The sequence below is a fragment of the Pyxicephalus adspersus genome, chromosome 8, assembly GCF_032062135.1.
Source record: "Pyxicephalus adspersus chromosome 8, UCB_Pads_2.0, whole genome shotgun sequence".
Taxonomy (NCBI): domain Eukaryota; kingdom Metazoa; phylum Chordata; class Amphibia; order Anura; family Pyxicephalidae; genus Pyxicephalus; species Pyxicephalus adspersus.
In genome coordinates this window covers 21,307,590-21,332,178 of record NC_092865.1, presented here as the reverse complement: position 1 = coordinate 21,332,178, position 24,589 = coordinate 21,307,590, and the positions used below count along the sequence as shown (strand labels likewise).

The 24,589-nt window shown below is 37.2% G+C and overlaps 1 protein-coding gene across 2 annotated transcripts in view; it reads left to right on the top strand.

Moving 5' to 3' along the window:
- Window positions 1-24,589, top strand: part of ASTN1 (astrotactin 1) — a 330,666-nt gene that overhangs the window by 223,737 nt on the left and 82,340 nt on the right. For both annotated transcript variants that reach the window (XM_072419736.1, XM_072419735.1), the window contains exons 5-11: window positions 15,921-16,028; window positions 17,150-17,299; window positions 17,878-18,045; window positions 18,547-18,631; window positions 19,217-19,291; window positions 23,340-23,477; window positions 23,893-24,043. In XM_072419736.1, coding sequence (XP_072275837.1) covers window positions 15,921-16,028; window positions 17,150-17,299; window positions 17,878-18,045; window positions 18,547-18,631; window positions 19,217-19,291; window positions 23,340-23,477; window positions 23,893-24,043 — 875 coding nt within the window. The remainder of the gene's footprint in view (window positions 1-15,920; window positions 16,029-17,149; window positions 17,300-17,877; window positions 18,046-18,546; window positions 18,632-19,216; window positions 19,292-23,339; window positions 23,478-23,892; window positions 24,044-24,589) is intronic.

Here is a 24,589-nt window from a genome sequence, read left to right as displayed (position 1 = left end):
CCACTATCCTTATATTATGGTAGATGCAAAGGAGAAGTTAGGGAACATCCAAGATGAAAACAACCAGCATCCCAAGATATGCAGGAACGGGACCAGGTGAAGTATGCCGGGTTACCCATACCACTAGACTTTACCTAAATATTTTGAACAAACTGAACCTTAGCATATCGCCAACCAAAACCCTTCTTTTTCTAATTTTACATAGACTGGGGAGTTGACTTCTTGTGCCATCAATGAGAAGACATCCTACCATTTATTACTGGTGGTATTGGAGGTGATATAACAGAGAAGCCAGGAATAAAAAATAAATATATATTCCATAAACTACAGTATGTAGGGAAATCTCAATATCTGTGATGCAGGTCACAATTAAACCATGGCAGAGTCTTAACTTAACACAAATGTATCAAAAAGAGAGTTGCTTTGAATGTACTTAGGGATAAAAATTAAAAAAATAAAAAACAAAAACAGCATAATATTACTTTCATGTACAAAATGTACTTTGTTGTTATTTTGGGTATAATGGTGTGGTGTTGCGTTTTTTTTATGTCACTGTATTATTTTTATTGGGAAGGGTATTTTTCATTGATGAAGGGTAGAAAACAAACTTGCTGAAAACAGTGGAGTAAATAAATAAGACGTGTGAATGAAGTGGACATTTATATACATGTCTATGCCACAGATATAAAAAAACCACAGTCAGATTTTAAACACTACTGGTTGTTTATTTTGTGATAACCCTTTGGGGCATTTGTGGCATATTTGAAATCACTTCTGAAGTCTAAAAGTCCACAAAACAACAGGGTTATTGCATGTGTTGATGGTATAGGAAACCTATATATTATTATTCTACATTTCAGTAGTTTAGTGTTAGCTAAAGGTGGTAGCAGGAAAGTGGAAATATAGAAGATGACCTTCATAGCAAAGCTAATATTTTGTGTCATGTAAGCCAAGTGAGAATACTTACGATTAGATGTCTTCATCAGGCTTGATGTCTAAATACTGATATATAACACGAGTACACATTCATTACTTGTTGTTGCTCGTAAGGTTCTAATAATAAACAGTACTTATTTCAACACTATTTTTTTTGGTGTGCTTTTGTTAGTAGTTTGATGTATGTATGCTAAATATAATCGAATTACCATTGGAATAACAGAATAAGAGTACTTTCTAAACAAGATGAAGTATAATCTAAAAGTTTGGAGCAGAAAATTCCCCTAAAATAGGGTAATATTTGATGGATAAAGTGACACTAGAAGAGCTCTATTTATAAAACAGGGAATCTGAATCTGGTGGGAATCAATTACTGCCATCGAAACACATGGAAGATTCCCACAAGGGAATGTTTCAGGAATGTCTGATTCCTTGTTTTATAAATAGACCCCGAAGAATGATATGAATATGTTGATGTCTAAAGTAATACATAGGTTAGGCCTCTTTTACACTTGTACTGGAAAACCTCATCATGCAACTCCCAGGCATATAGCAGACTGCTGCTATGCACCCAGAAGTGGTAATGACACGGCAGCTCAACACATTGACACATTCTTCCAGAAGAAGCAGCAGCACAGCCAGGAGCGACATGTCGCACCCAGGAACTTTCTGAAACCCCACCACAAAGTGTGGAAACACATGCACAAAAATAGTCACCAACTATTCAAGTTTGGTTGAATGGGAATATATATATTTTAAATATTTACTATTAAACCTTAACAGATGTAAAATATGCTGATTACTGCAGCTCTGTCATCCTAAATACATCAATAATTATGTTTCTGTGCTATCACTCTCTGTATAGCAGAGATGGAATTTGAGTGGAAGATGCAGTACAAAGAGCCAATCAGTTTATCCTTAGGCTGATAAAAAAACACTGTAGAAATCTCTGGACTGAAGGTGAATATTGCAGGAAATACTAGTTTATTATATTCGGTATATGCTGATGCCTTATGCTGTCAATTCAAAAGCCCTGCTAATTGTTTATAATCTCCTCAGCAAGTTTCCTTTGAAATAAAATATAATTTTAATAGCAAGATCTAAGTTAGGAAATTAAGTTACTGGGCCCCTGGAGCTAGGATCTGGTGACGCCCATTATGCTAATCCTAGATATTCAGTCTGTGTTAGCCTGTCAATGTCATTAACTGCCAGTGTCACAATTACAGGTCTAACAATCTGAATTGTAATCTACACTAACAATCTAACTGGTGTAATGTTTTCTTGAAGCTGTCAGTATTTGTAATATCGATGACACGAGCCATTTTACCCTTTTAATGAATAATTAAAGCACAGGAGGAATATATAATTTCTTCTATTTATAAAAAGCTTCTTATAAATGTAAATCTTTGTCTACAAAATGAATATCTTGACTGGGGTTGTGGGAGAAGGGTGGCATTATCCCAGCTTGGGGTTCTGTAATTGGTCTGCCGTGTGCTTACCATGCTATGGAAATAACTACATACAAAGAAAGGCCTGTAGGAAGGAACGAATGTCAGAGCACACAAAGAACAGAAGTAATTAATTGAGGTTTCTAATATAATTATCCAGCCAATGGGCATTTATTTCCTCTGACTTAACTTTTTTGTATCTTTAAAGTGTAAACCTTGAGCATGATCTTACATTCAATATGTTTGTTATGCATCATTCTACCATAAAGATATGTATAGCTGGTTTATTTTAAAGAAAGCTAAGGTATATATGCTTGATTAAGAATGATATTAAATATCCTGTTTATTGGTAAATATGATAAATGGCAATTCATACCGTCCAAATGAAACAGAAAATCTATTTTATAGTTCTGCTATGAAAAAGATTCAAAGATCTGGAAAGACTAGACTATGTTTGCTCCTGATTGACTTAGAGACTGTAGGCTGTGTATAACTGATTTAAACAACTAAATAAAATATTTTTAGTAGTAGTTAGTAGAAGTTAGGGATTGTGCTTTTCCTCTAAAAATGTTTGCCAACTCCACAGTGCCTGCAGCTATAAAGGTTAATAAGGGCCAGTATTAACGTTCATATACTGCCTATGATATAAACATATTTGAAACCTACAGTACTAATCTAAGCCCTTATCATTTCTTCCCCCTCCTGGGGGGAGAATTAATGTGTGTTAAATGCTGTAAACCATGTTAGCCATTGGGGCATCAGAATAAAGAAATACAACTGCTGATTGGTTGATTAGGGTAACCGTGGATTATTATTTTGTAATATAGCAGGTAAATAATTTAGAAAAATAATGATTAAATCCTGCAGATACTGCACTTGGTTCTTCTAGTGATGTAACTACTTTAGTGTATAACTGATATAAGAGTTGTATATAAAGCAAACCTTTTACCAACATTTTTACATTAAATCTTTATAAAAGGGTGGATGCCTGCCCAGCACAAGATCCGGTTACATAGACAGAAGAAGGGAGAGGACAGAACAAGATTGTGGTGCCCAGCGAGACAAAGGAAGAATCCAGCAAGGTGCACGACCAAATCAAGGCCAGTTGTGGACTTGTAATTGCAGAATTAGGTGGTTAGGCTGAGGATTGTTAAAGGATGGTCATCTCTGATGACTTTGATCTAGCAATTCAGAACAGGATGCCAAACTATCCTATCTCTTAGCAATCAACCGTGTACAAAGAAAAATGGGTAAATATGCTGTAGAATGGATAGTTTTTCATAAATAATGTCAGAGCTTTGCAACATCCTTAGAACATTTTTGAAAGGGTACCCAAACCATTTTGCTCTCTTGTAGAGCATTACAAGAGCACAAAACTCTATGTGAGGTTGGAATAGAAATAGAGACCAGCACTCATTTTCTACTGTCACAGTATGTACCATTCTCATAACATATTAGGCCAATGAACTTTAATGCCTTCTACACATGGGCTCTTATTCATGAAAGAATCCTCGACTTTATTCTTCTCACATAAACCTACAATGCAGTAACCTCAGACTATGGTTTCCACCACCACCATGCTGTTCAGATCACCAGATTAGGACGTTCTGCAAAGTGTTTCTTTAACTACTTAGCATTGTCTTCAGGGTCCTTCTTTTTTAGCCTTACCTGCCTTCCAAGGCCAGAAAATGTATATGAGTCAATGGAGCTACGAGATATTTAGGATATCTCCTAGCTTTTAATTACTAACACCTGCTTTGTCCACTGGTCTCTTGTTTGAAAATTGTTCCCCTTCCATGAACGCTAGTCGCTTTCCACCATACTGATTCCTTGTTTAAATATATTTTAAAACCAATATGCAAATAACAACGCCTAATTCTTCTATGAGATGTATGTTATATTTGTTCTGAATCATAGGCTAACAAGTATTAAAGTCAGTGGGTCCGCAGAACATCCAAGCAACTATGATTTATGTGCATAGCAAGGACAGCCAATGTTTTATGATAGCTATACTTTTATTGTGATACTGCAATTATTACATTTATCTAAAAGTTTCCTATAGGCACATTTAAATACAATCAACACAAACAATACATTTTCTTACTATTGTTAAGAAAAGTCAACTGGCTTTACATCGACTACTTGAGTACTGTACAAGTCCTCGTTTGTTCTCATTCCTGTTCACTGACCTGGAACACATTAAGCTGGGAAAGTAGACATAGGACATTTTATTCAGGTCCCCAGAGGTATTGTAAAGTAGATTGCCTAGAGATTAGAAGTGTAAATTGTGCAGAAAACTGGACCTAAAATAATAGCAGCATTTTGCATCTTATCACCTGTTTTACTCTTTGTATCATTCATGCACAATGTTATCCCAGATGACAGGTGTAATCAAACAAGGGCTGCATTCTTTCTTATACAATTTACTACCATAATATTATACTGGATCAGCTTTTCTCAGCCAGTATGCAAACCCCCAGGAATCCTCCTAAGGTTCCCAGCAGTTCTTTTAACAATAATCAGTAGTAAATTCATCCCCCACCTACCCTAACGACCAATGTAAAGGGGCAATTTTTCACTAATGCCAACGCATGAAGTCACTTGTACACTACTTATGTTTGGGGACAGCACAGTTTTTACCGTATTAAGATCATTACTAAAATTATTTTGTTCTGTAGATCACAGGGCAGAAAATATTCCCAAAATTCTCTACCATAAGTGTAAAATACACTAGGATCTCCACATTTGTTGTTATTTAAAACATGCAGTTCATTAGTTATGCTAATGTATTGTGAGTTGTATTTTAAGCAGGCTTTCCCTGAGATCTGAAAATTATTTCAAGGGTTCTTTTTAGGTACTAAGGTTAAGGAAGAGACAAACCTAAGGGGAACTCTGATGCTATCTGGATTTACCCTTTCTGGACAATATACTGTAACAGTAATGTAGAAGTAGATCAACCCAGCATTGTTTATGACACCCACTATGCCTCCAGCATGTGGCAAAAGGTGGAGTCCACTTTTCCTCCAGATCACGTCTTTGCTGTGTCTAAGAAAAAAAAAACCCTGCATCTATAATGCAGTTGTGCAGAGTGTCCTCTATATTGTCACCGACTAGAATATAGTAGAGGGGATGAACACAGACATATATTTTTAAAAGGTGTCAGGTATTGGATTGCAAATTAGTTTTTTACGCATTGTAAGGAAACGAGATTAATTGGTTGTAATGAATAATTTCTTCAGCTTATTATTTTATGATATCCTGCTCTTACATGAAGATGAGGTCTAGAAAAACAGGATATTGTCTTTAAAGCAAGAAACTATAAAAATCAAATATAGGAGAGGCACTACCTAACTCCAGTGATGCATTATTCTTTTCAGAATGGCTTCCTTTCAAGATTAAATCCGTGCTTACTAAAAGTAAACCCAGATAAAGGAAACAATTATTTATTTGTTAGTGAGTACACATTTATAGTTAATCACTTTTCATATGACTTTTGTGTTTTAGATTACTTACTTTTTTATTATAAATTATTGTTGGACTTAAACAGATTTAAAAAGTTTCAATCAAGTGGTTAGCTGGATTATGTGTGAGTGTGATTAGCAATAATGATTACGATTTGCTGAGATAAGTATAATTACCTTTAAAACTAATCCCAATCATAAAATTCTAATACTCTACAGCTATCAGTCCTTGAATGTGGCTGCATTTGTTTTCTTTTTGAAGGCTTTTTGTACTTTATTATGACCTGTTTTCTGCCACTGGGAGTGATTTAGGCTAAAATAGATTTAGACTGTTCACTTACCTAGGTGAGTTATCACCTAACAAGGAATAATTCACATATTAGGAATAATTCACAGCCCCCTTAACTCCCTCAAACTGTGCTACTGTAAACTGTAAACTCTGTGAATTCTTTATCTCCCCAATGGCAGGCATTCCTCTAATCTGTATGCAACCTGTAAATATTTAAATACTTAGCACCGAGCTGCCTGAACCTAACATCCAAATAAACAGGACATACCTGTGGTTAGGGAGACATTAAATTTGTTGGACTCACCTACAAACTGGCATTAAATGTTTACTGAGGTGCTTATGATGGGGGGGTGGGTATGTGTCACAGTTATGGTGGGGTCTGGGGGTATTTTGTCATGAATTTGTGCCAAAAGTTAAAATGAAACCCTCACTAAGAAGAGTGAACTAACTATACCCAGCCTGGTAAAAGAATGTACATGTCTTTCTTGCAGCACGAGTCCTAAATTCTTTTTGTGTTGCTGGTGCAGGTGTTTGACACTTCCTGGTGTATCTCATACCTACTCCCCCTCTATGTGTGCTGTGGTTTCTCCCGCCACCTACTATTCTCCTGCCAAAATCAGAGCATATGGGTATTCTTCAGGCTATCTGGTTGGAAAACATCTTGCTTCTTCTTTTCCGAGGTGACTTGGTTGAATTAGTGAGAGTTGCATTCAATGGTAAAAAATTGAACAAAATGATTGTAAATTGAGCACTGTTGGATATCTGTGCATTCCTAAATAAAGTTATTAAATTGTACATTCAGATTGTTATACATGTGACCAGCTTAAAGTATATTTAAAGGGCTTTGTGAAACTTCTACCCCAAAGATTTTAACAAACCCTTCCCCTCCTGCTTGCCGTACTGTGATAATGTTGCAGGAAAGCTATTTGTTTTCCTTGTTCTTTGCTGTATTTATTGATTTGCAATAGCTAACATCCTAGCTTTTCAAAATGTAAATGGTTGAGTGGTATATGAGGAAAATTATCTCTATGCCACAAAGCTATATCTTATTATAAAAGGGTTATTAACCTTTTGTCATGAAACACTTTTATTTAAGTGCTGTAATTGATAAGTAAAATATTGCTGGTCTCAGCACTGGGATTGGAATATATTTGGAGCTTTTCTGTTCGACCGAGCAAATTGTTTTTAAAGACAAAAGAAAATTCCGACCACTGAATGTACTTCCCGCTTGACTAAATAACAAACGATGGAACTAAATGGAGCAGTTACCAGTCAATAAGAATCCAGTGTAAGTACATAAACAAATTAAAACTTGACTGATATAATAACTATATTTGATTTGTTCCAGTCCTCATATATTTAAGGCCATGTGCAGACTTTTGAAGTGCGTTATTTTATGCATGTTAACTTGCATTATGTGACAAGTTAAAATCAATTATATAGCAAACTTATGCGTGAGAAATTAGATAGCATATGTGTAGAGTCAGCATGACTGGGTGCAAAGGGAAGGCAAGCCCATAAGGGTTAAAGTCAATATTTGGCTAAGGCACAAGCAAGGGCAGTGATTTTTGATGCTGTTGTTAAGAGTTGGGATACTTACCATCAGTAAGGTGTCTCCTGGGTGTGAGATCAAAAACTGTATTGACTAGGACGTTATGATTGGGGATGGTCTACGGGTAACTGATGAAAATCTTATTGCTGGAAGCAACAATAATATTGTTGTTGCAGATCCCAGGAGAGTGTGCTAGATGCTTTGCATCCCTCCGAAGCTTTTCTAGGTCGCACAAGATTGGGTGACGTTGCCTACTGTAAATGGGGAAAAGAGTGCCGATCTCACCAAGAGTGGTATATTTTTCCCATTTAAGAAAAAGCTCCTTCTGCCTATGCCCAAGATCCCCGAAGGCTCTGCGCTCCCATTCCGTATTTATCGCCCTGTCAATGAAGACCAAGTGGGCGGCTTAACCCCTATTTTAAAAATTATCTTCATTTTTTTTTGGAAGGGGGATCATTGTTTAAAACCCCCTATTTTGTAAAAAGAAGAAAAGGAAAGGAAAAAAGGAAAAGAAGATAATTTTTACCCAACAAAAAAGGATTGTCTACTCTTTCATGTAAAGTAAAAATATTGCTTATAGGTCCACTTTAGTACCTTTATGGAGCTGTATTCCTATTGGAGTTTTACGTTACAGCATCTTATGTGGTGGTATTGTTGCAATGGCTATTTTGACCCATAAATGATGTGTTACATTTGTTGCTTAGGAAAATAAAAGGGGGAGTTTGGGACAAGTAGCAGAGGAAGATCTGCAAATATCTGAGTAACCTTAGTAATGCTAAATGGCTTACAAACAAACCACATTGGACCTTTTAACATTTTTCCAACCATATCAAAGCGTGTGGATGTTCTTTTGCAAAGAGAAGGAACTTCAATTATCCATCCTATCATGTGCAAGCATGATTTTCAACAAAAAATTCCTGTTATATGTTTGGTTATGCTTAGCAAAGTGAATGATCAATTTGCTTCATCTCATTCAATAAGAAAGAGGAATCTCACCGTAAAATAAATAATTCACTTTGTAGGTGATCATGCTCTAACCCAGCAGTTGGACCCTGGTAGGACTCACTGGCCAGAACAGCAGACTATTTGCGCCATATTGATCACAGGCTCAGATCAGTGGGGGGGTTGTGTCTCTGGCATCATGGCGTCACTCTGGGGTACGTTTCTTTCCCTTTGAGTGATACACAGCTCCCCCGCACATGCGCAGTCCGGAGTCCATGATATCAGTGGTCTGTGATGTCCAAAAGGTTTGGACCACTGCTCTAATCATTCTGTACAAGGCTGTCTCTGAGGGCCAGAAATTGCACTTTACAAAGAGTCAAAAAAATAATATTATGGAAAATGTTAAATTAACCAAAAGAAATATATTGTACCAGGGTTTGTTTGCCTTTCTTTGGATCAACTGTGTCTATAGGGTTTTATCTGGAATATGTCCATTTCCTTAGTGGTGGAACATGATAGACTTGTGCCTTTTTTCAACCTATAACTATACTATTACTATAACCATACTATACTATTTAACTATATAGTCATTAATCCACAATATATTGGTTCACAATAATAAAGAAAAAAAAAACATAAAATCTCTGTACCATTGTTTCGCAATCTTCTACCCCAGAGAAATCCTTCAAATTATTTTCAGGTCCTAGGGAAATGCTGCTAAAAGTAAAATTCTGAGATCAGTTAGAAGATTACCCATTACATACTTGGTGGTTCTTGAGTGAACCAAGTGCTGCTTCCCAGTTCCACCCTTACAGACTACTAAAAGATCATCAGCATCATGCCAATGAGTCTGCCAAGTGGTGTCAGACCTAAAACTAGGCAGGCACCATCTGATGCAAGATCATCCAGCAACAGCTCCCAGAACCCTAAGAAACCTCTGAAGGAACCCAAGGATTCACAAAACCCTGGTTAGGAATGAAAGCTCAATGTCTTATATTTTAACAACAATTCTAAATTTAGGATTCCCATTGCAAACTGGCTCCTGCTATAATTTTTTGCTGCCTACAGATCTATATGTAATAACATGCATTTGATTTTTTTTACAACTTTATACTATTCTGTAGATGTTCTTTATCTAAAATGCCAACTATGTAAAAGCCAGGTTACTTTTTTTTGAATAAGCTTTGTTAAGATAACAGGAGACTTGTCTCTTGATTAGTTCAATTAGTATTAAAATGTTCTGTTCCCCATTTATTGCACCTAAAGTTAAATTAGGAACTTAATAATTAGCAGAACAATTTTTCTTCGCCATTACATCATTATCAAATATATTAAGTCAGATAACCTTTCATGTAACATTTATAACACAGTTCAGAAAGTATTCACATTTGGCTATTAGCGATAACACAAATCATGGCACTTTGTCCAGATAGGTGCAAAGAAGATGATTTAAAACACCTAGGCCTATGCAAAAGTTTTAACACAAATAGTGATATCATTATATTGCATCTGACCATTAAGCTTTTCCAACTACTTTTCAACTAATAATAAAGCAATTTTGTGAATGTTCACTGATTCAGTATTTCATATAATTAGTGGAAAGTTTCTTTTCTCCAATACCAGCATTTGAGTAGATGCCTATATAAACATACTGAAAGTAATATAATCATATAAGGCAATTAATAAAAGAGGAAACTGAGACAGAAGCTCATTATTTATTGCTATTTTACTTCATTTAGACATCTAATTGATGCAAGGACCAGATAACTAGGTAAATGTGATAGTTTTTCTTGGATATTGAACGGGAGGTCAAGAACTCCATCCTCATTTATTTGGTCTTATATTCTAGTGATCATTCGCAGCTGTAACTTTAATTCATACAAATCTGTAAATGGGAATTTCCTCCTTTATATAATCAAGAATACAGACTACCCCAAAAATGCAAATTTTTTAGTAGAGTTGCTTTTTGGATGAACTTGCAGTTACCTTTTTGCCTAGAGTTAAACTTTAACTATTTCTTGGCAGCCATCCTATTTGCAGTACATTAAATTCAATGCGCTGGTAATAAAATTACTACCAATAACCGGTTGAAACTGTGTAAGGAAGTGATTTTACCATCCACAATAGTTTTAGTCTTTTAGGAACTCAGATTAAATCAACCTTAATTTATTAATGCATTTATACAACTAGTTTTGCAAGGACCTGGAAGTAGATGTTTGCATAGAGTAGACAAATTCAAATTAATATTGTTCCTCTTGAGGACAAACATATCTTCTCTTGTTTATGATTTTATTGATTCCCTGCATTGTCCAATCAAAAATGTGTGAAATGTACTAAATGTGTGTGTTTATTATATCTATTTATACACTTCATATATATGGTTGTCATTGACATTGATGACTCTAGATCAGGGGTGCCCATACTTTTTTGTCTTGAAAGCTTGCAAGTCAAAATGATCTACTAACAAAAAAATGTTTATTTATCTATATACCCAGTATGGCACAGACGTGACCGAAGCTAATGAGACATTGAATGGCAGAACATTGCACAGACATTGCACTACAAGACTATAGTGACAGGAAAGCTACAGTTCACCTGTCATAGATGAATGACTTGCTGCACAAGAAAAAGAACTGCTAGTCTGTACAAAGGTATCTCGGTAAATGAACCCTGACCCTCAGCCTGAACTGACTTGGCCGCCCAGCACTGCTCACCCCAGACTGCCTTCCCGCCCTCTCTGCCTCCCTCCCCACTCCTCACTGTTACATGACCCTTGGATGCAAAGTTCCTGGTATTGTCTGACGAAAGACATCCCCAGGATTCCTATGAATGTACAGCAGGGCTGCTGGTAAACAGCAGGGAGGCGTAGGGCAGGGCTCCGAGATCGACTTGAGTTGCCTTTGTGATCGACATGTTGGGCACCCCTGCTCTAAATAAATTTCCTGCCTTTCATTTTACCCTCTGTCTTGACTGACTCCTATCAATATCTGTGCTTCTATTTTACATTTATCTTTCCAAGTCTATCAAGGTTTTGTCCTTGGCCCCCTCCTGTTCTCCATATACTCTTTAGGCAAACTAATCAACTCTTAAGGTTTAAATCGCCATCTATATGCTGATGATACATTAATGTATATTTCTACTAGGATCATATCTCCTTATTTTATTGCAAATTGCCTTAAATCCATCTCTTCCTGGATGCCTTCCAATTATCTCAAATTAAATCCAGCCAAAACTGAATTAATCATTTTCCCGCCATCTTTATAGCTGATTTCTCTACAGCATTTGACCACCCCCTAATTCACCATTTTTCCCCTTGTTTAATATCTTGTATTGCTTAAATTCTGGCAAACTATAGGACATATTAAAAATCAAATTAAATTCTGGCATGTCTAGCTGTAAAAAAAACATTGTTAAGCTGAGGCTATTACTAAATCACTCATACCGCCAATATTCTGTGCATAATTCTGCGCCTTTATTAATGCAATGTTCTCCTTATTGGCCTATTTTTTGCTTAACTTTTACATCTTCCGTTAATCGTATAACCTCTTCCTATTTCAATCATCTTACTTAACTACTCCACCATCTTTGCACCAATTTCACATGCCCATTTCCATTAGGTTTTGGGCCATCATTTCAGTCCTGCTAAAAAACATAAGGAGGTCATGCGGGGACATGTTTTCATTATAGGGTCTTCACAGCCTTTGTTAATCAAAATCTAATTGTTGCATATTAAACAAATTTCACCTTGTCCGTAAATCTTACATTCTGGAGTTATGGAGGAAATATCACATGCACAAACATCTGCTCGCAACTCAATGCTGGTTTAGTTTATGAGCACCTGAGAGCAGAACAATTTAAATTAAGCAATATTTTGTATCTTTTAAATTGACCAAGAATAATTAAGATCTCAATAGCTGAAGGGGAGACAAATATTGTAACCTCTGGATCTTGGGTATATGTGCCACACGTAAACTACCTTAGTGTTATTCTATAGCCATAAATACCCTCAATGTGCACAAATCAGCCCTGATCCCTCCAAAATACCAGTACTAGAATTCTGACACCCAGTATCCATCTGAAATCTTTACTTCATTTGTTGGCACTCCTGTTAGCCCTATAAGTGCATAATACAAAAATAATTCCGGAATAATGTGGTTATGGCTTTGCTCTGTTTTCCTTCAAGCAAGGTCAGTGTTAAAGTTTATATGCATGGGTGGCACAGTGGCTAGCTCTCTTATCTTCCCAGTCTCGGGTTCAAATCTCAATCAGCACACCATCTCCATAGAGTTTTTTGTATTCTCCTTTTGATCGTGTGGGTTTTCTTCCTGAAAACATTCAGTTAGTTTAGTTGGCTACCCTGCAAAACTGGCCTTGGACCACAATAATGACATAAAACTATGGTACAGACTATGAGCACCGTTGTGGGACAGAGAGTGGCATGACTATGGACCTTGTAAATTTGTTGGTGCTATACAAATACAAGATAATACTGATACTCAAAATGTCTTTGTTTTGAAAAGAATGGATAAGGTTTAGAAAGCCTGTCAGGTCTTACAGCTATCTGAGGGCCCATCAAAGATAATTTCCATAATGTCCTGTTCTTAAAAAACCTTTTACAAGGCACAAGGAGTGCAAAAACCTTCAATAGTTAAATATACAGCAATAAAAATGCATTGTACTTCTGTCTGAGAGGAAGTGTAGGTATCTTTCTAACATTGCGTCTGGATATACTGTAGCCCATCTTTGTTGGGGAATTCTTCGGATAGACATACACTTTAGGAACTCTTAATAGTAATAGAGACCTGATTGGCTGAGAGTTTGTGGCCCTCACGCTTTATTCTCATTTGCTATTATAAGACATGAAATGGAACTGCCTTGAAATTGCACCAAACTGTGTAGCGACAGGTCAGTTTTCAGGTCAGTGCAATTTGCATGCTTTTTGCATACAAAGGACATTTTGTTTTGCCTCTCAATGACCATCCTTATTATACAGATAGAATACAGAAGGCTCATATTTATCTTTTATCCCTCATATACAGTATATATAACCAGAATATTTAAGATTGTTTTTAAACATTTTCTACCCCCTCCCCAGATTTGTGTTACATTTAAAATGTTAGCCTGTTTTAATGGGTCTGGTGGCTGAAATATAAGATCCTTTACACTCTTAGATTTATAACTTAAAGCGAAACTAAACCGAAAAATAAAAAAATATCACACTTACCTTTAATCTTGCAGATCCCTCAAACCCACTGGACCTTTTCTTTGATTGGGTCCCATGACTTTCTGGAATTCTTCTTCGTCCCAGCGCTCCACCATCTTGAGTCTTCTTCTGGCTATATCACATGGTCTCGCACTGCGCAGGCGCAGGATTAGGTGATGAAGTCTGCTGAAAAGAGAGAGCTGATCTCATTGCGCATACTTGAGATCAGCATCTCTTTCCCCTCAGTGCCCCTTCTGTGCATGCCCAGGACCCTCCCAAGATGTGTAATGTAGGTATCCCAGGAGGCTCTGCGCGCCCATTCCATCTTCATCGGCAGGGCAATAAAGACAGAAAGAGGAGGTACTTCTCCATAAAGGGTTTTGCATTAAAAAAAACGAATAATATTTTTACTCTTGATTTGATTTTTACTCTCTTTTTTTTTCTCTTTCTGTAAATGATTCCTTTTTTACTTCCAATGTGCATTTTACCTGGCAAGTTTGACTACCACTGGAGAAGTTAACTCAGTTAGAAGTTAACACAGAACACTCCACCTTTCAGGTCACAATTTTTTAATATTGTCTAGTTTTCTGTCTGTTTTTACCCATCCTATCCATCTCCACCTTAGATAACTTTTTATGTGGCTCCTGGGAGGAGGAGCAAAAATGAATTCTATGGAATATCACTTGACTGACAGCTCTGAGTCTGTTGGGGTTGCTAACATCCTATCCTAGCGCCCAGACTTGCTTTGGGATGTCTACACACTGCACAGTGCTTTAACAATATAACAAATAACGTGCATTACAGTAAATGCACATATACAGCAAATGTGTTGATGAAATAAAATATCTTTCTTTTGGGGGAGGGAACCTTTTTTTTGTTATATATTTTATTCAACATAGTCACTTAAATGAATGTTATTTATTTTCCTGTGCCACAGTAACAACTAGCTACTGTAATTTAGAACAGCTCTATATATCCAGAATTGTTAGTTCTGTGCATGATGAAAAAACTTCATATTGAGTCCTGTGCTTACAGTTTGTCGGGGGTGTTTTTTTTGTTTTTACTTTAATTGATTATGGTTTAAAAAAACAAGTTTCCCTTTGTGGCATTCAATCAGTCACATAAGTGACATTTCTTTTTGTGCAATTTAGAAAATTAAAGCAGGCATGTGGTCTCCCTGGGTAATACCACCTTTTTCTTTGCATTATTTTCTGTTATTGACCACATAGTGCGTTTTACAATCTCAGGGTTCAGTTATAAAAACAAGAACACATGAAAAAAATAAGAGCTTCTCCCAACAGCAAGCAATAAGGTGTTAGTTCTCATTTTCCATGCTGCAAAATCTAAATTGGAACTATGGCCAATGCCACTACCATACACTGCTTTTATTTTAGATCTAAAAAAGCAGATATGTCTCTGCTGTCAACTAATGATAAAAATAGGCACTTCTTTGTTTTGTCTGCTCTTCATTTTTTTTCTTATTTAAGAAGACAAATATTGTATTAATAAATGGCCTTCAATATGTTCCTTTACACAAGAACAATAAAAGTACATAATGTACGAAATACATGTTTTATACTATTCAAGCTAGGTAATTCAGTGCAACATCAAGGCAACAATTGAGCGATTGTCAGTGCTGAAGCCTGATGTCCTTCCTTTGCCCTTGAATTGAATATAATTAAATGGAAGAATCAGTATGTGTTAATAAGAGAACTTTGAGCCATTGTAACATTTCAACAGGTAGCCAGTGGCTGTCATCTGTGAGGCTAAAGGGCAAAGAGAAAAGCAGCTCCATATAGCGATTTAGAAAAGAGATGCAATAGGAGACACAAAATGAAGAGACAAATGCTACCAGCTACATGAGATTTCATGACATATTCTTTTGTACTTCTTTTAATCTCTTGCGTGCCGGAGGCTTTGGAAGTATGTCGTTTTGCAATTTTTTTTTTTGGCCCCTGAAGCTGTGGAATATGTTTGTGAGAGTTTATTTATATTCCATCAGATTATTGCATTGATCCTACAACCCTCCCTCCCTGAGATGCCCTATTTTAATTTTGCTTATCAAAAGACATTGAATTATATCTTACAGCAGGCTCGGCCTTCCTCAACCCCGAAGGAGATTGTGGAGGAGAGATGGATAGCGACACTCAGCTGACTTTCTATACGGACCCTTCTCGAAGTCGAAGACGTAGTAGAGGTCAGTTTTGAATTGATTTTTCTTTTTTGATGTGTTAGAGCAGTCTTTCTCAATCTTTTTAACATGCAGAAACTTAACATAACTTTCAGGTCTTAGAGAACCCCTGCTAATAATTTTGTAAGGTATGTTTCAGATATAAATATGAAAAGAATAAGTAATGTAGAATACTTCAGGTATTTGACAAATATGACTCTCTACAATGATGGTGAAAAGTGCTCCCTAATATTTGTGGTCAGTGGGAAAAGGGCTGCCTTTCACTGGGGGTCAATTGAAAAATGTAAAAAAGTAAACAACTGTAATATTGCTTTATCTGTGCAATTGTGAAGGGCACTACAGTGCTACAGAATATGTTGGTGCTTTATGAGTTTATTAAAAATAGCTACACTTTTGTGTACAACATGTTGTTACCTTGTAGTAAAGACAATAGAGACTTCACTTTTCCTGGACAGAGAGCAGAGAGCATTGCTGATTGATTTTCATGCATAGAGCTCACTAGCCTATTCAGGACAATGTAACAGGTTAAGGAAAGGAACGTAAGGACTCATTAACCATGTGCTTCCTTGACCACTCCCAAAACTATTGTTTAATTCCAACTTTAGTCTTTGAGGGCTGAAATCCATACATATTTTTAGCATTACCTGACAGACAGACGTAAATTTAGCAAGGTTTGGTAGCTAATAGTCCAAAAACAATTCTTTTTACATGAAAATCCTTTCCCATATGAAGACATTGAGGCCTATAGGTGAACTTGGTATGGATTTTGGCCCAGCAAAGAGGACTAAGGTTCCCTCCATGTGTAAAAATAGTCTGCTCTAATGATAAGAAACCCAGAGATCAAGGGCTGCATTGTGGGTAGGGAAAGATAGTGAGTTCCTCATGCTTTACACTCAGAGGATACAGGCCTCCAGATGGATGGCGTGGTGGGGAAAAAGGGGAAGGGAGGCATGTGCCCTCTTCTCTCCATTCTTCTCTCTTCTATTCTCTATAAGTTAAAATGTATAACTTCCATTAAAAACAAAACTTCAGTGAACCATACTAAGTAATTTTTATTTTCTGTTGATTGGTCTTTTGTAATTTATATAACTCTACAGCTTGATGTTATTGTGTTCTTGTGCCTACAGTTGGTTCACCCCGGAGTCCTGTGAACAAGATGACCCTAACACTACTTAGCATAACCAGTTGTGTTATTGGTCTGGTTTGTTCATCTCATATCAGCTGCCCTTTAATTGTTAGTATAACCCTTCACGTGCCAGAACATCTAATTGCTGATGGTAAGTAACTAAGCAACTATACTTTTCTTCAAAACTATAAATATGATAGCACTGGGATGCTTATGAAAAAGATCAAATATGTCACATCAGCAAAATATTAAACTCACTCCTGTTTTACATTTTGTAAAGTTGTTAGTTTAGTTGTGCTTTAGTCACTGGTACAGTATATCTAATTCCAAATAACACTGGTCTACATAAGCTGGCCCAACCAAACCCAGCTTTTTTGGCAGTAGATTTGTTCTGCCACAAGATTGGCCATATTGAATAAATCTTAGATCATGGAGGGAGCATCAAATAAGGTTTTCAAAATGCTCTAGACCTTGACCTTGATAAATATATATATATATATATATATATATATATATATATATATATATATATTAGCGATATAAATGGGTATGGTTTCAGTGTTTTAGTAAAATAGCAGCACCTTTTTGGCAATCCAACAAATCAACCTTTTAAGTATCTTTATTACAGTATGTGTATTTAATGTACAAAAAGAACCGTGTTCTTCTTAACCTGTATATAAAAGTTTCATTTAAATGTTAAACAACTATCTAATGTCTCTCCTTAATTAGGAAGCCGCTTTATACTACTGGAAGGCAGCCAGTTGGATGCCAGTGACTGGCTGAACCCTGCCCAGGTGGTGCTCTTCTCACAGATGAACTCCAGTGGCCCTTGGGCACTGGACCTTTGTGCAAAGAGAATACTGGACCCCTGTGAGCACTTATGTGACCCTGATACAGGTAATCTAATTCTGAGCCAATTTCTTTAACTCTTATTGTATAATTGATACTCTTCCTTTACTGTGAAATATTTTTTAGGTTATATCCTATTACTATAAGGAAAACACTTTTTTTTTTTTTTTTTATGGGTTGCTGTACTTTGAAAAATTATTTTGAGGTATTTGATGTACGGTGATACATAGAAACATAGAATTTAGTTATGGTGGCGTGATGCACATGCTGCCATTATACAGAATATTTTGCCAAACAAAGAAAATATTGGCTATGTTTGTTCACTCACATCCAAAATGACTGGATGGCTGAATGTGGTTGGAACTCTGGTAACCCCTATAAAGCATCACTTCATGGTACATAGAGTGACACGTTTCGCTTTTTGGAGCACAGAAGGGTGAAGTCACCAAGAAACAAAATTGAACGTACATTTAGCATGTACATTGGAACTTTGTATAATGAATGCTTTTCATCTTCATTCATCATTCCTATTTTTTTTTCTTGTTTTAGGAGAGTGTCTCTGTCATGAAGGATACATGAGAGATCCAGTGCACAAACATCTCTGTATACGGAATGAGTGGGGAACCAACCAGGGGTAAGTGACAAACTCCAGCCTTTCAGACATGGAAGCTCCCCTGCACCTACATAAATCACCCAGACTTCTTACTGGACAAAATAGCTTTCAATGTGTGTAATAGATTAAAAAATCAAGGCAAGTGAACCTAAGAAAAAAAGTTTTAAGTTAAGTTGTGCTTAGCTTGACATTTTCTCCAAATATAGCTCAACCTAGAATTACACCTGCTTGCAGTAAATAGTAAATATGAACAATTTTATCTGCACTATTTTATATTTAGGGGGCAAAACTGTACTTTTAGCCTGGAATGCATTAAAAAATGTAAAATTTATATAGCAAAAATGTATTACAGTGTAATCCATTTGGACACTTTGGAGTACTAACCATTGTGTCCTTCAGCGGTCAGGCTCCTAGTGAGCAGCCTAATATCTGTAAATTACTGCTGTAGTAGCGGCGCAGTATAAAGTATTGTATATCATTTCATCATTTCTTCACGTTACATAAAATGGGCTTGAATGCCAGTCTAAAGAGAAATTGAACAGTGCAACTCCCCATGTCTATAGTTTTGTCTAATCCAATCTATGTTCTTGTTGTGTTTTCATGCAGCCCTTGGCCATACACCATGTTCCAGAGAGGATTTGACTTGGTTCTGGGGGAACAACCAGCTGACAAAATATTCAGGTAGAGCTACAGATTATCAGCACTCAACTCACTGCTTTACTAGTTAACAAAACTCATATCGGCTCAGTGGATAGGGGGCAATGCTTGGTGATGGCTGATTGACATGTCTTAACAAACTGTAAGAACATTGCAGGTATTTTGCTTGATTCAAGCTGTCCACCTACCGAGGTGAATTTTCACCTTGCAAGAGATAATTCACTTAGGTAAGTGAATGTGGCGATACTTTGCAAAAAATACTCAATCACACTCAAGGAAATCTAAAAATAAGGATTCATCTTTGCACATGATTAGATGGTCATGAGAGCCTCATATCGTTTACTAAGCTAAGCGAAACATCCCTTGCAACCAGATAATTCACTTTGCTATGTGAAAAACCTATAATCCTTTAGTACAGTGGTCCCCAACATTTGGCAGGTCAGGGACCACTAAATGCACAGACTCCAGACCGGGCATGCGCAGGGGGTTATGTGTCACTCACAGGGGAAGAAACTCCCCCCCAAGTGACATCATGATGCCAGAGACACAACCCACCCACCTCCATGTGGTTCACAGCTCTGGCCGGTGCACCTCCCCAAGTGGGATCACTGGCCAGAGCCACGGCCCACCTGTCAGACAGTGGACCGGGGGGTTGGGGACCTCTGCTTTAGTAAAATCAAGCCCTTAGTTTGCCCAGCTCCTACAATCTACACTGCACTACACTATGACAGTTGACTAGAGTCTAGAATTTCACTTAAACTGAGAAAGTTCTTCATCAGTCTGACAAATAGTTACCATGGAATATTTTGCATTGTCAATGAAAGTGGAAGGCTGAGCTTTATAGTAGTACCATTTATTGACTTTTACTAGTTTTATCAAGGTATGACACCATTTCTAAAAAAAAAAAAAAAAAAAAAAAAAAAAAAGCAAAAGGATTTTAAAGTTTTGGTCCACTAATGGTGAGCCAATGGTAGACATTTCTTAACCCAGACTACTCAGACACAGATCTGATTGTGACATTTTCCATAAAATAATAAACTCTTTAACCTAAAGAGGGGCTTATTCTGTGCATCACAGCCCTCAGCTCATTGACTTTCATAAGAAAGTAGAGTATTATTTGCAGTCACAGTTCTAATCGGAATATAGCGTGTTGAGAATAAATGACTGTTAAGACTAAAGGATCTCAAACAGTATCCAGCTTAGTTCATCACACCATTGGCTGATAAGGACTGAGACTTCAAAAAGACTTTAATTTTTCTGTGGAATTTAATGAGCTCAGGTCACAATCTACTTTTGTGAGATAAAGTGCCCATCAATATGGGAGGTACATCCATCAGCACTGAGTAAAAGGTGAAGACCTAAACTTTGGGGATGAACAACCCATTTCTGCAAAATCGGTTTCATGAAATACCCTGTATTTCTGCCATGTAACTCATGGCCACATGCCAGTATTACCAGTTATCATTGTAAAGGCTTACATCATAAAGGAACGAGCTCTACAGCGTATGCATTGTTAGTGTTCAATATTGCTGAGACTGCCGATTAAATTTCTACCATTCTGTAACACCATGTACAGCTTAAGGCATCACCTAAGCAAGTTACTTAAAGCATTTATGTATTTTTAATGCTGCCCAAGAGGACACATAGTTAAACCCTTCACTGTATGGTATTTAAATACTTTGCATTGACCCATGTCTTCTTTACCAGTGCAGAGACTCCTTGCCTTTTCTATACAGTAGATTTACAGTAGAATGTATTGGGTTTGTTGCTTGATTTGGTTCAGCGAAGAGGTTTTGTTAAATGCCATTATCCCTGTTCCTTAGTGTCAGTAGTAGTCTGCACTTTAAATTATATGGATCCCTTTTAAATGTTTTACTAATAATACTTGCCAATAAACCCTCATGTATTTCAACACAATTTCTATTTTTCACGGAAATATACAATTTCTACGGAAAAAATTGGTCAATTCTTCTCATCCCTACTGAACATGTGCTATTTCATTAATTAATTATGTTGATATAACTATGTACAGACACTCCCTAATGTACTTTTTGGGGGAAAGAACAATACCGATCAGTCAGCTACAGCCATATATCCCTGAAGCCTATTTCACATATATGAAAAACATACTGTAAGTTTGCTTTCATAATGCACAAGTTAAATCTCTTTACCTCTAATCACATAGAATGCATTTGTATCTTTTTCATTGACCTTTAGATTGTTTACTCTATGGACCAGTTAAGTTTGTCTACAATGTGATCAAATTCCTCATTAATTGTTTGCCCCTTATTAATTTAGTTGCTCTTCTATGCACTTCCACTTGGTTTTCTCTCTGCTCCTTATCTCTTTTAATGAACTGGTGCCCAAAACTGAACTTCATATTAAAAAAGAAGCACAAATATGTATTTTTTATGTATATGTCTTTTTATGTATAAGTCTTTTGTCTTTATAAACAGAGGTACATTGGACGGTGTGATGCTTAATACAAGCATTAAGTTTTAGATTTTGCTCAGGAAAACCTTTTTTTAGAGGTTTAGAGCAGTGCACAGACTCTGGACTGCACTTGTGCGGAGAGTCGTGTGTCACTCAAAGAGGAAGAAACTAGGGATGAGCGAGCAAGAATATTAAGTTCCATCTTGCGGTGAATCGGGCCTTTCTTGCTTACCGAAAATGTAAGCAAGAACGGCCTTCTGATTCGCCGTGAGGTCGAGCTCTCGCCAAACAGAAGGATTTCCAGGGCTGCATGATGCAGCCCTGGAAACCCTCTGCGATCCCTGGGCACTAGAGATTTATTAACCTCCTGACATTGTAATATATAATATCTCTTACAAATGATAAATTTGTATCTGTAACAAAAGTATCATTTGTAAGAGATACTTATATTACATCTCCTTTGCTGGGCATCTTCTCAATGATTGCAGCTGTGGCTGCATTTATTGAGAAGAGTGTGCGATCCCCGGGGCACTAGAGGATAATTAACCTCTAGTGCCCCGGGCATCATAATGGAACTGCAGAGTTCATCTGCAGTTCAGTTTCCACGGTCACTTGACCGTGGGAACTTTGCGGTCACACCTGTGACTGCAGGCAATCTCCCGGGCCCTAGAGGTTAAATAACCTCTAGTGCCCCGGGGATCGCAAACAGGGAGATTCCCAGGGCTGAATGCAGTTCTGGGAGTCCTCCTGTGTTAATTTCTTCTTCCGATGGTTTCGCGAAATCATTTCACTGAGATTTTGCACAACTATTGGAAGTTTGAGGAAATTTTCGCGAGAATGCCAGAGGCTTATACCTAGAAGAAACTTCCTCCTAGAGTGATGTCATGATGCCAGAACTCGCCCACTCTCCCATAGCAGGCACAGACCTGGGTGGGTTTTGTTCAGAGACACAACCTGCCCACCTCCTGTGATGTCTCAAGGAGACATGGTCCGTGGCTCTGGACTCCATGCGAGTGGGGTCCTTCTCCTGACCCCGCAGGTGAGTGCACCTGCCAGAACCGCTGCCCACCTGTCAGACAGCAGTGGGCCGTGGATCGGCGGTTGGGGATCTCTGGTTTAGAGTACTAGAAACTAAAGAAGGTTTTTGTTGTACTTCTGAAACCTCTTCGATACCATTACAGTTCTGATAACTGTGCTTTTTAAAAATAGATAGAAACGCCATGATTCATTTTATTAGTACTTTAAATAAAGAAGGGTTCCATGGGCATGCCTTTTAACAGATAAGGCTTCAAATATGGGATTTCCTCTTTATATTGGTTATATTTGTGGTAATACAGCCCATTTTACAAGTTCAGCAGTCATGTGAAAATTCCACTCAAATGTGTGTCTTTTGGTTAGCAGATATTGCAATTTTTAGCTATACACATGATATAGCTAATTTAGCAATATTGGTAAAGATTGAGCTACCCTTTTCCATCCTTTCCCCCAAGGCCTGTGCATATTGATGGTTCTTTTCTGGCTTTGCAAGTAACTTGAAGAGGAGCCATAGTAATGATGTTTACTTTAGTCCTGTTTTATTTATTTTCCATGAATGTATATGGAAAAAAGGAGTGGTGACACCTTGTCTCTTTTAACACAGATTTACGTACACCCTGGGAGAGGGTATGTGGCTTCCTCTCAGTAAGAGCTTTGTCATCCCCCCTGCTGAACTGGCCATTAATCCATCAGCCAAGTGTAAAACAGACATGACTGTCATGGAGGATGCTGTTGAGGTCAGGTGAGTGCGTGGGGATCCACAGGGGAGACATAGTGTCAGTGTGTTGTGCCTCTCCCTGTGCTCTGATTAATGTGCTTTCCTATATCAGGGACACATTGTTCTAGTAAATAATGGCTGAAAGCTGAATACATTCTTAGTACTGCTTGCTCATAACCAGTTATTATCCACAAAGGCAGCACATTTCTGCCAGATGATTTGTATGTTTTTATGAACACATCTCTCACTTTTTGCCGATGTCTCAATCCTACCCATTTCCTTAATCTATTATTTTGTGGCCTTGACCTCTTTCGTGCCCCTTTCACTGACTGCAGTGCTCTTTTTTGTAGCTTGCTTTGATTTGATATATTTCCTCCTTGTCTCTTTCTATCTATCATTCTCCCCCACTTTCCTTTCCTATTGTTTGCTTGGTCAACAGAGAGGAGCTTATGACCTCTTCTTCATTTGATAACCTTGAGATTCTGCTAGACTCCTTCGGCCCTGTTCGGGATTGTTCCAAGGGAAATGGGGGATGTAGCAAGAACTTTCGATGTGTTTCTGATCGTAAACTGGACTCCAGTGGTTGTGTGGTAAGTGAATTAGTAAAAAATACAGTAAACCTCTTAGCTACATTCTTATGTATTCTTATATTATGTATATTATGTATTCTTATTATTATCAAATACCATAGGTCAGTTTTGAAAGGCTACCTTAGTGCCTTTTCAACGTTTCAAAATATACTGGCATGGGGTATCTGAAGAATTTATTTTTTATGTGTTTATTTTAGGTGAATGTAATAGTTCACCCATTTTGGTACTTTTTTGTCAGTACTTTAAAAACAACTTTAACTGCATGTATCCACTCAACCCATTTATTGTTATGCCTTTTATTACTTATGGTGGTCCCCAAGACAATAGGAGTGGTACTGCTCCAGCCATAGATACTGGATGTGAGGGGTAGACTGTGCTTTGATTTTGTATATGTTGTGTATGCTTTTACGCTACATGCTCTCTCTGCACATATACTCAACCTTTCAGCATTTGCAGTGTTTATGTTTGTGTACTTTGACTGCTTGTGTTCTTAATGAGTATGCTTTCTCTTGTTGCTCTACAGCAAGCATATTCTAGCTTGACATA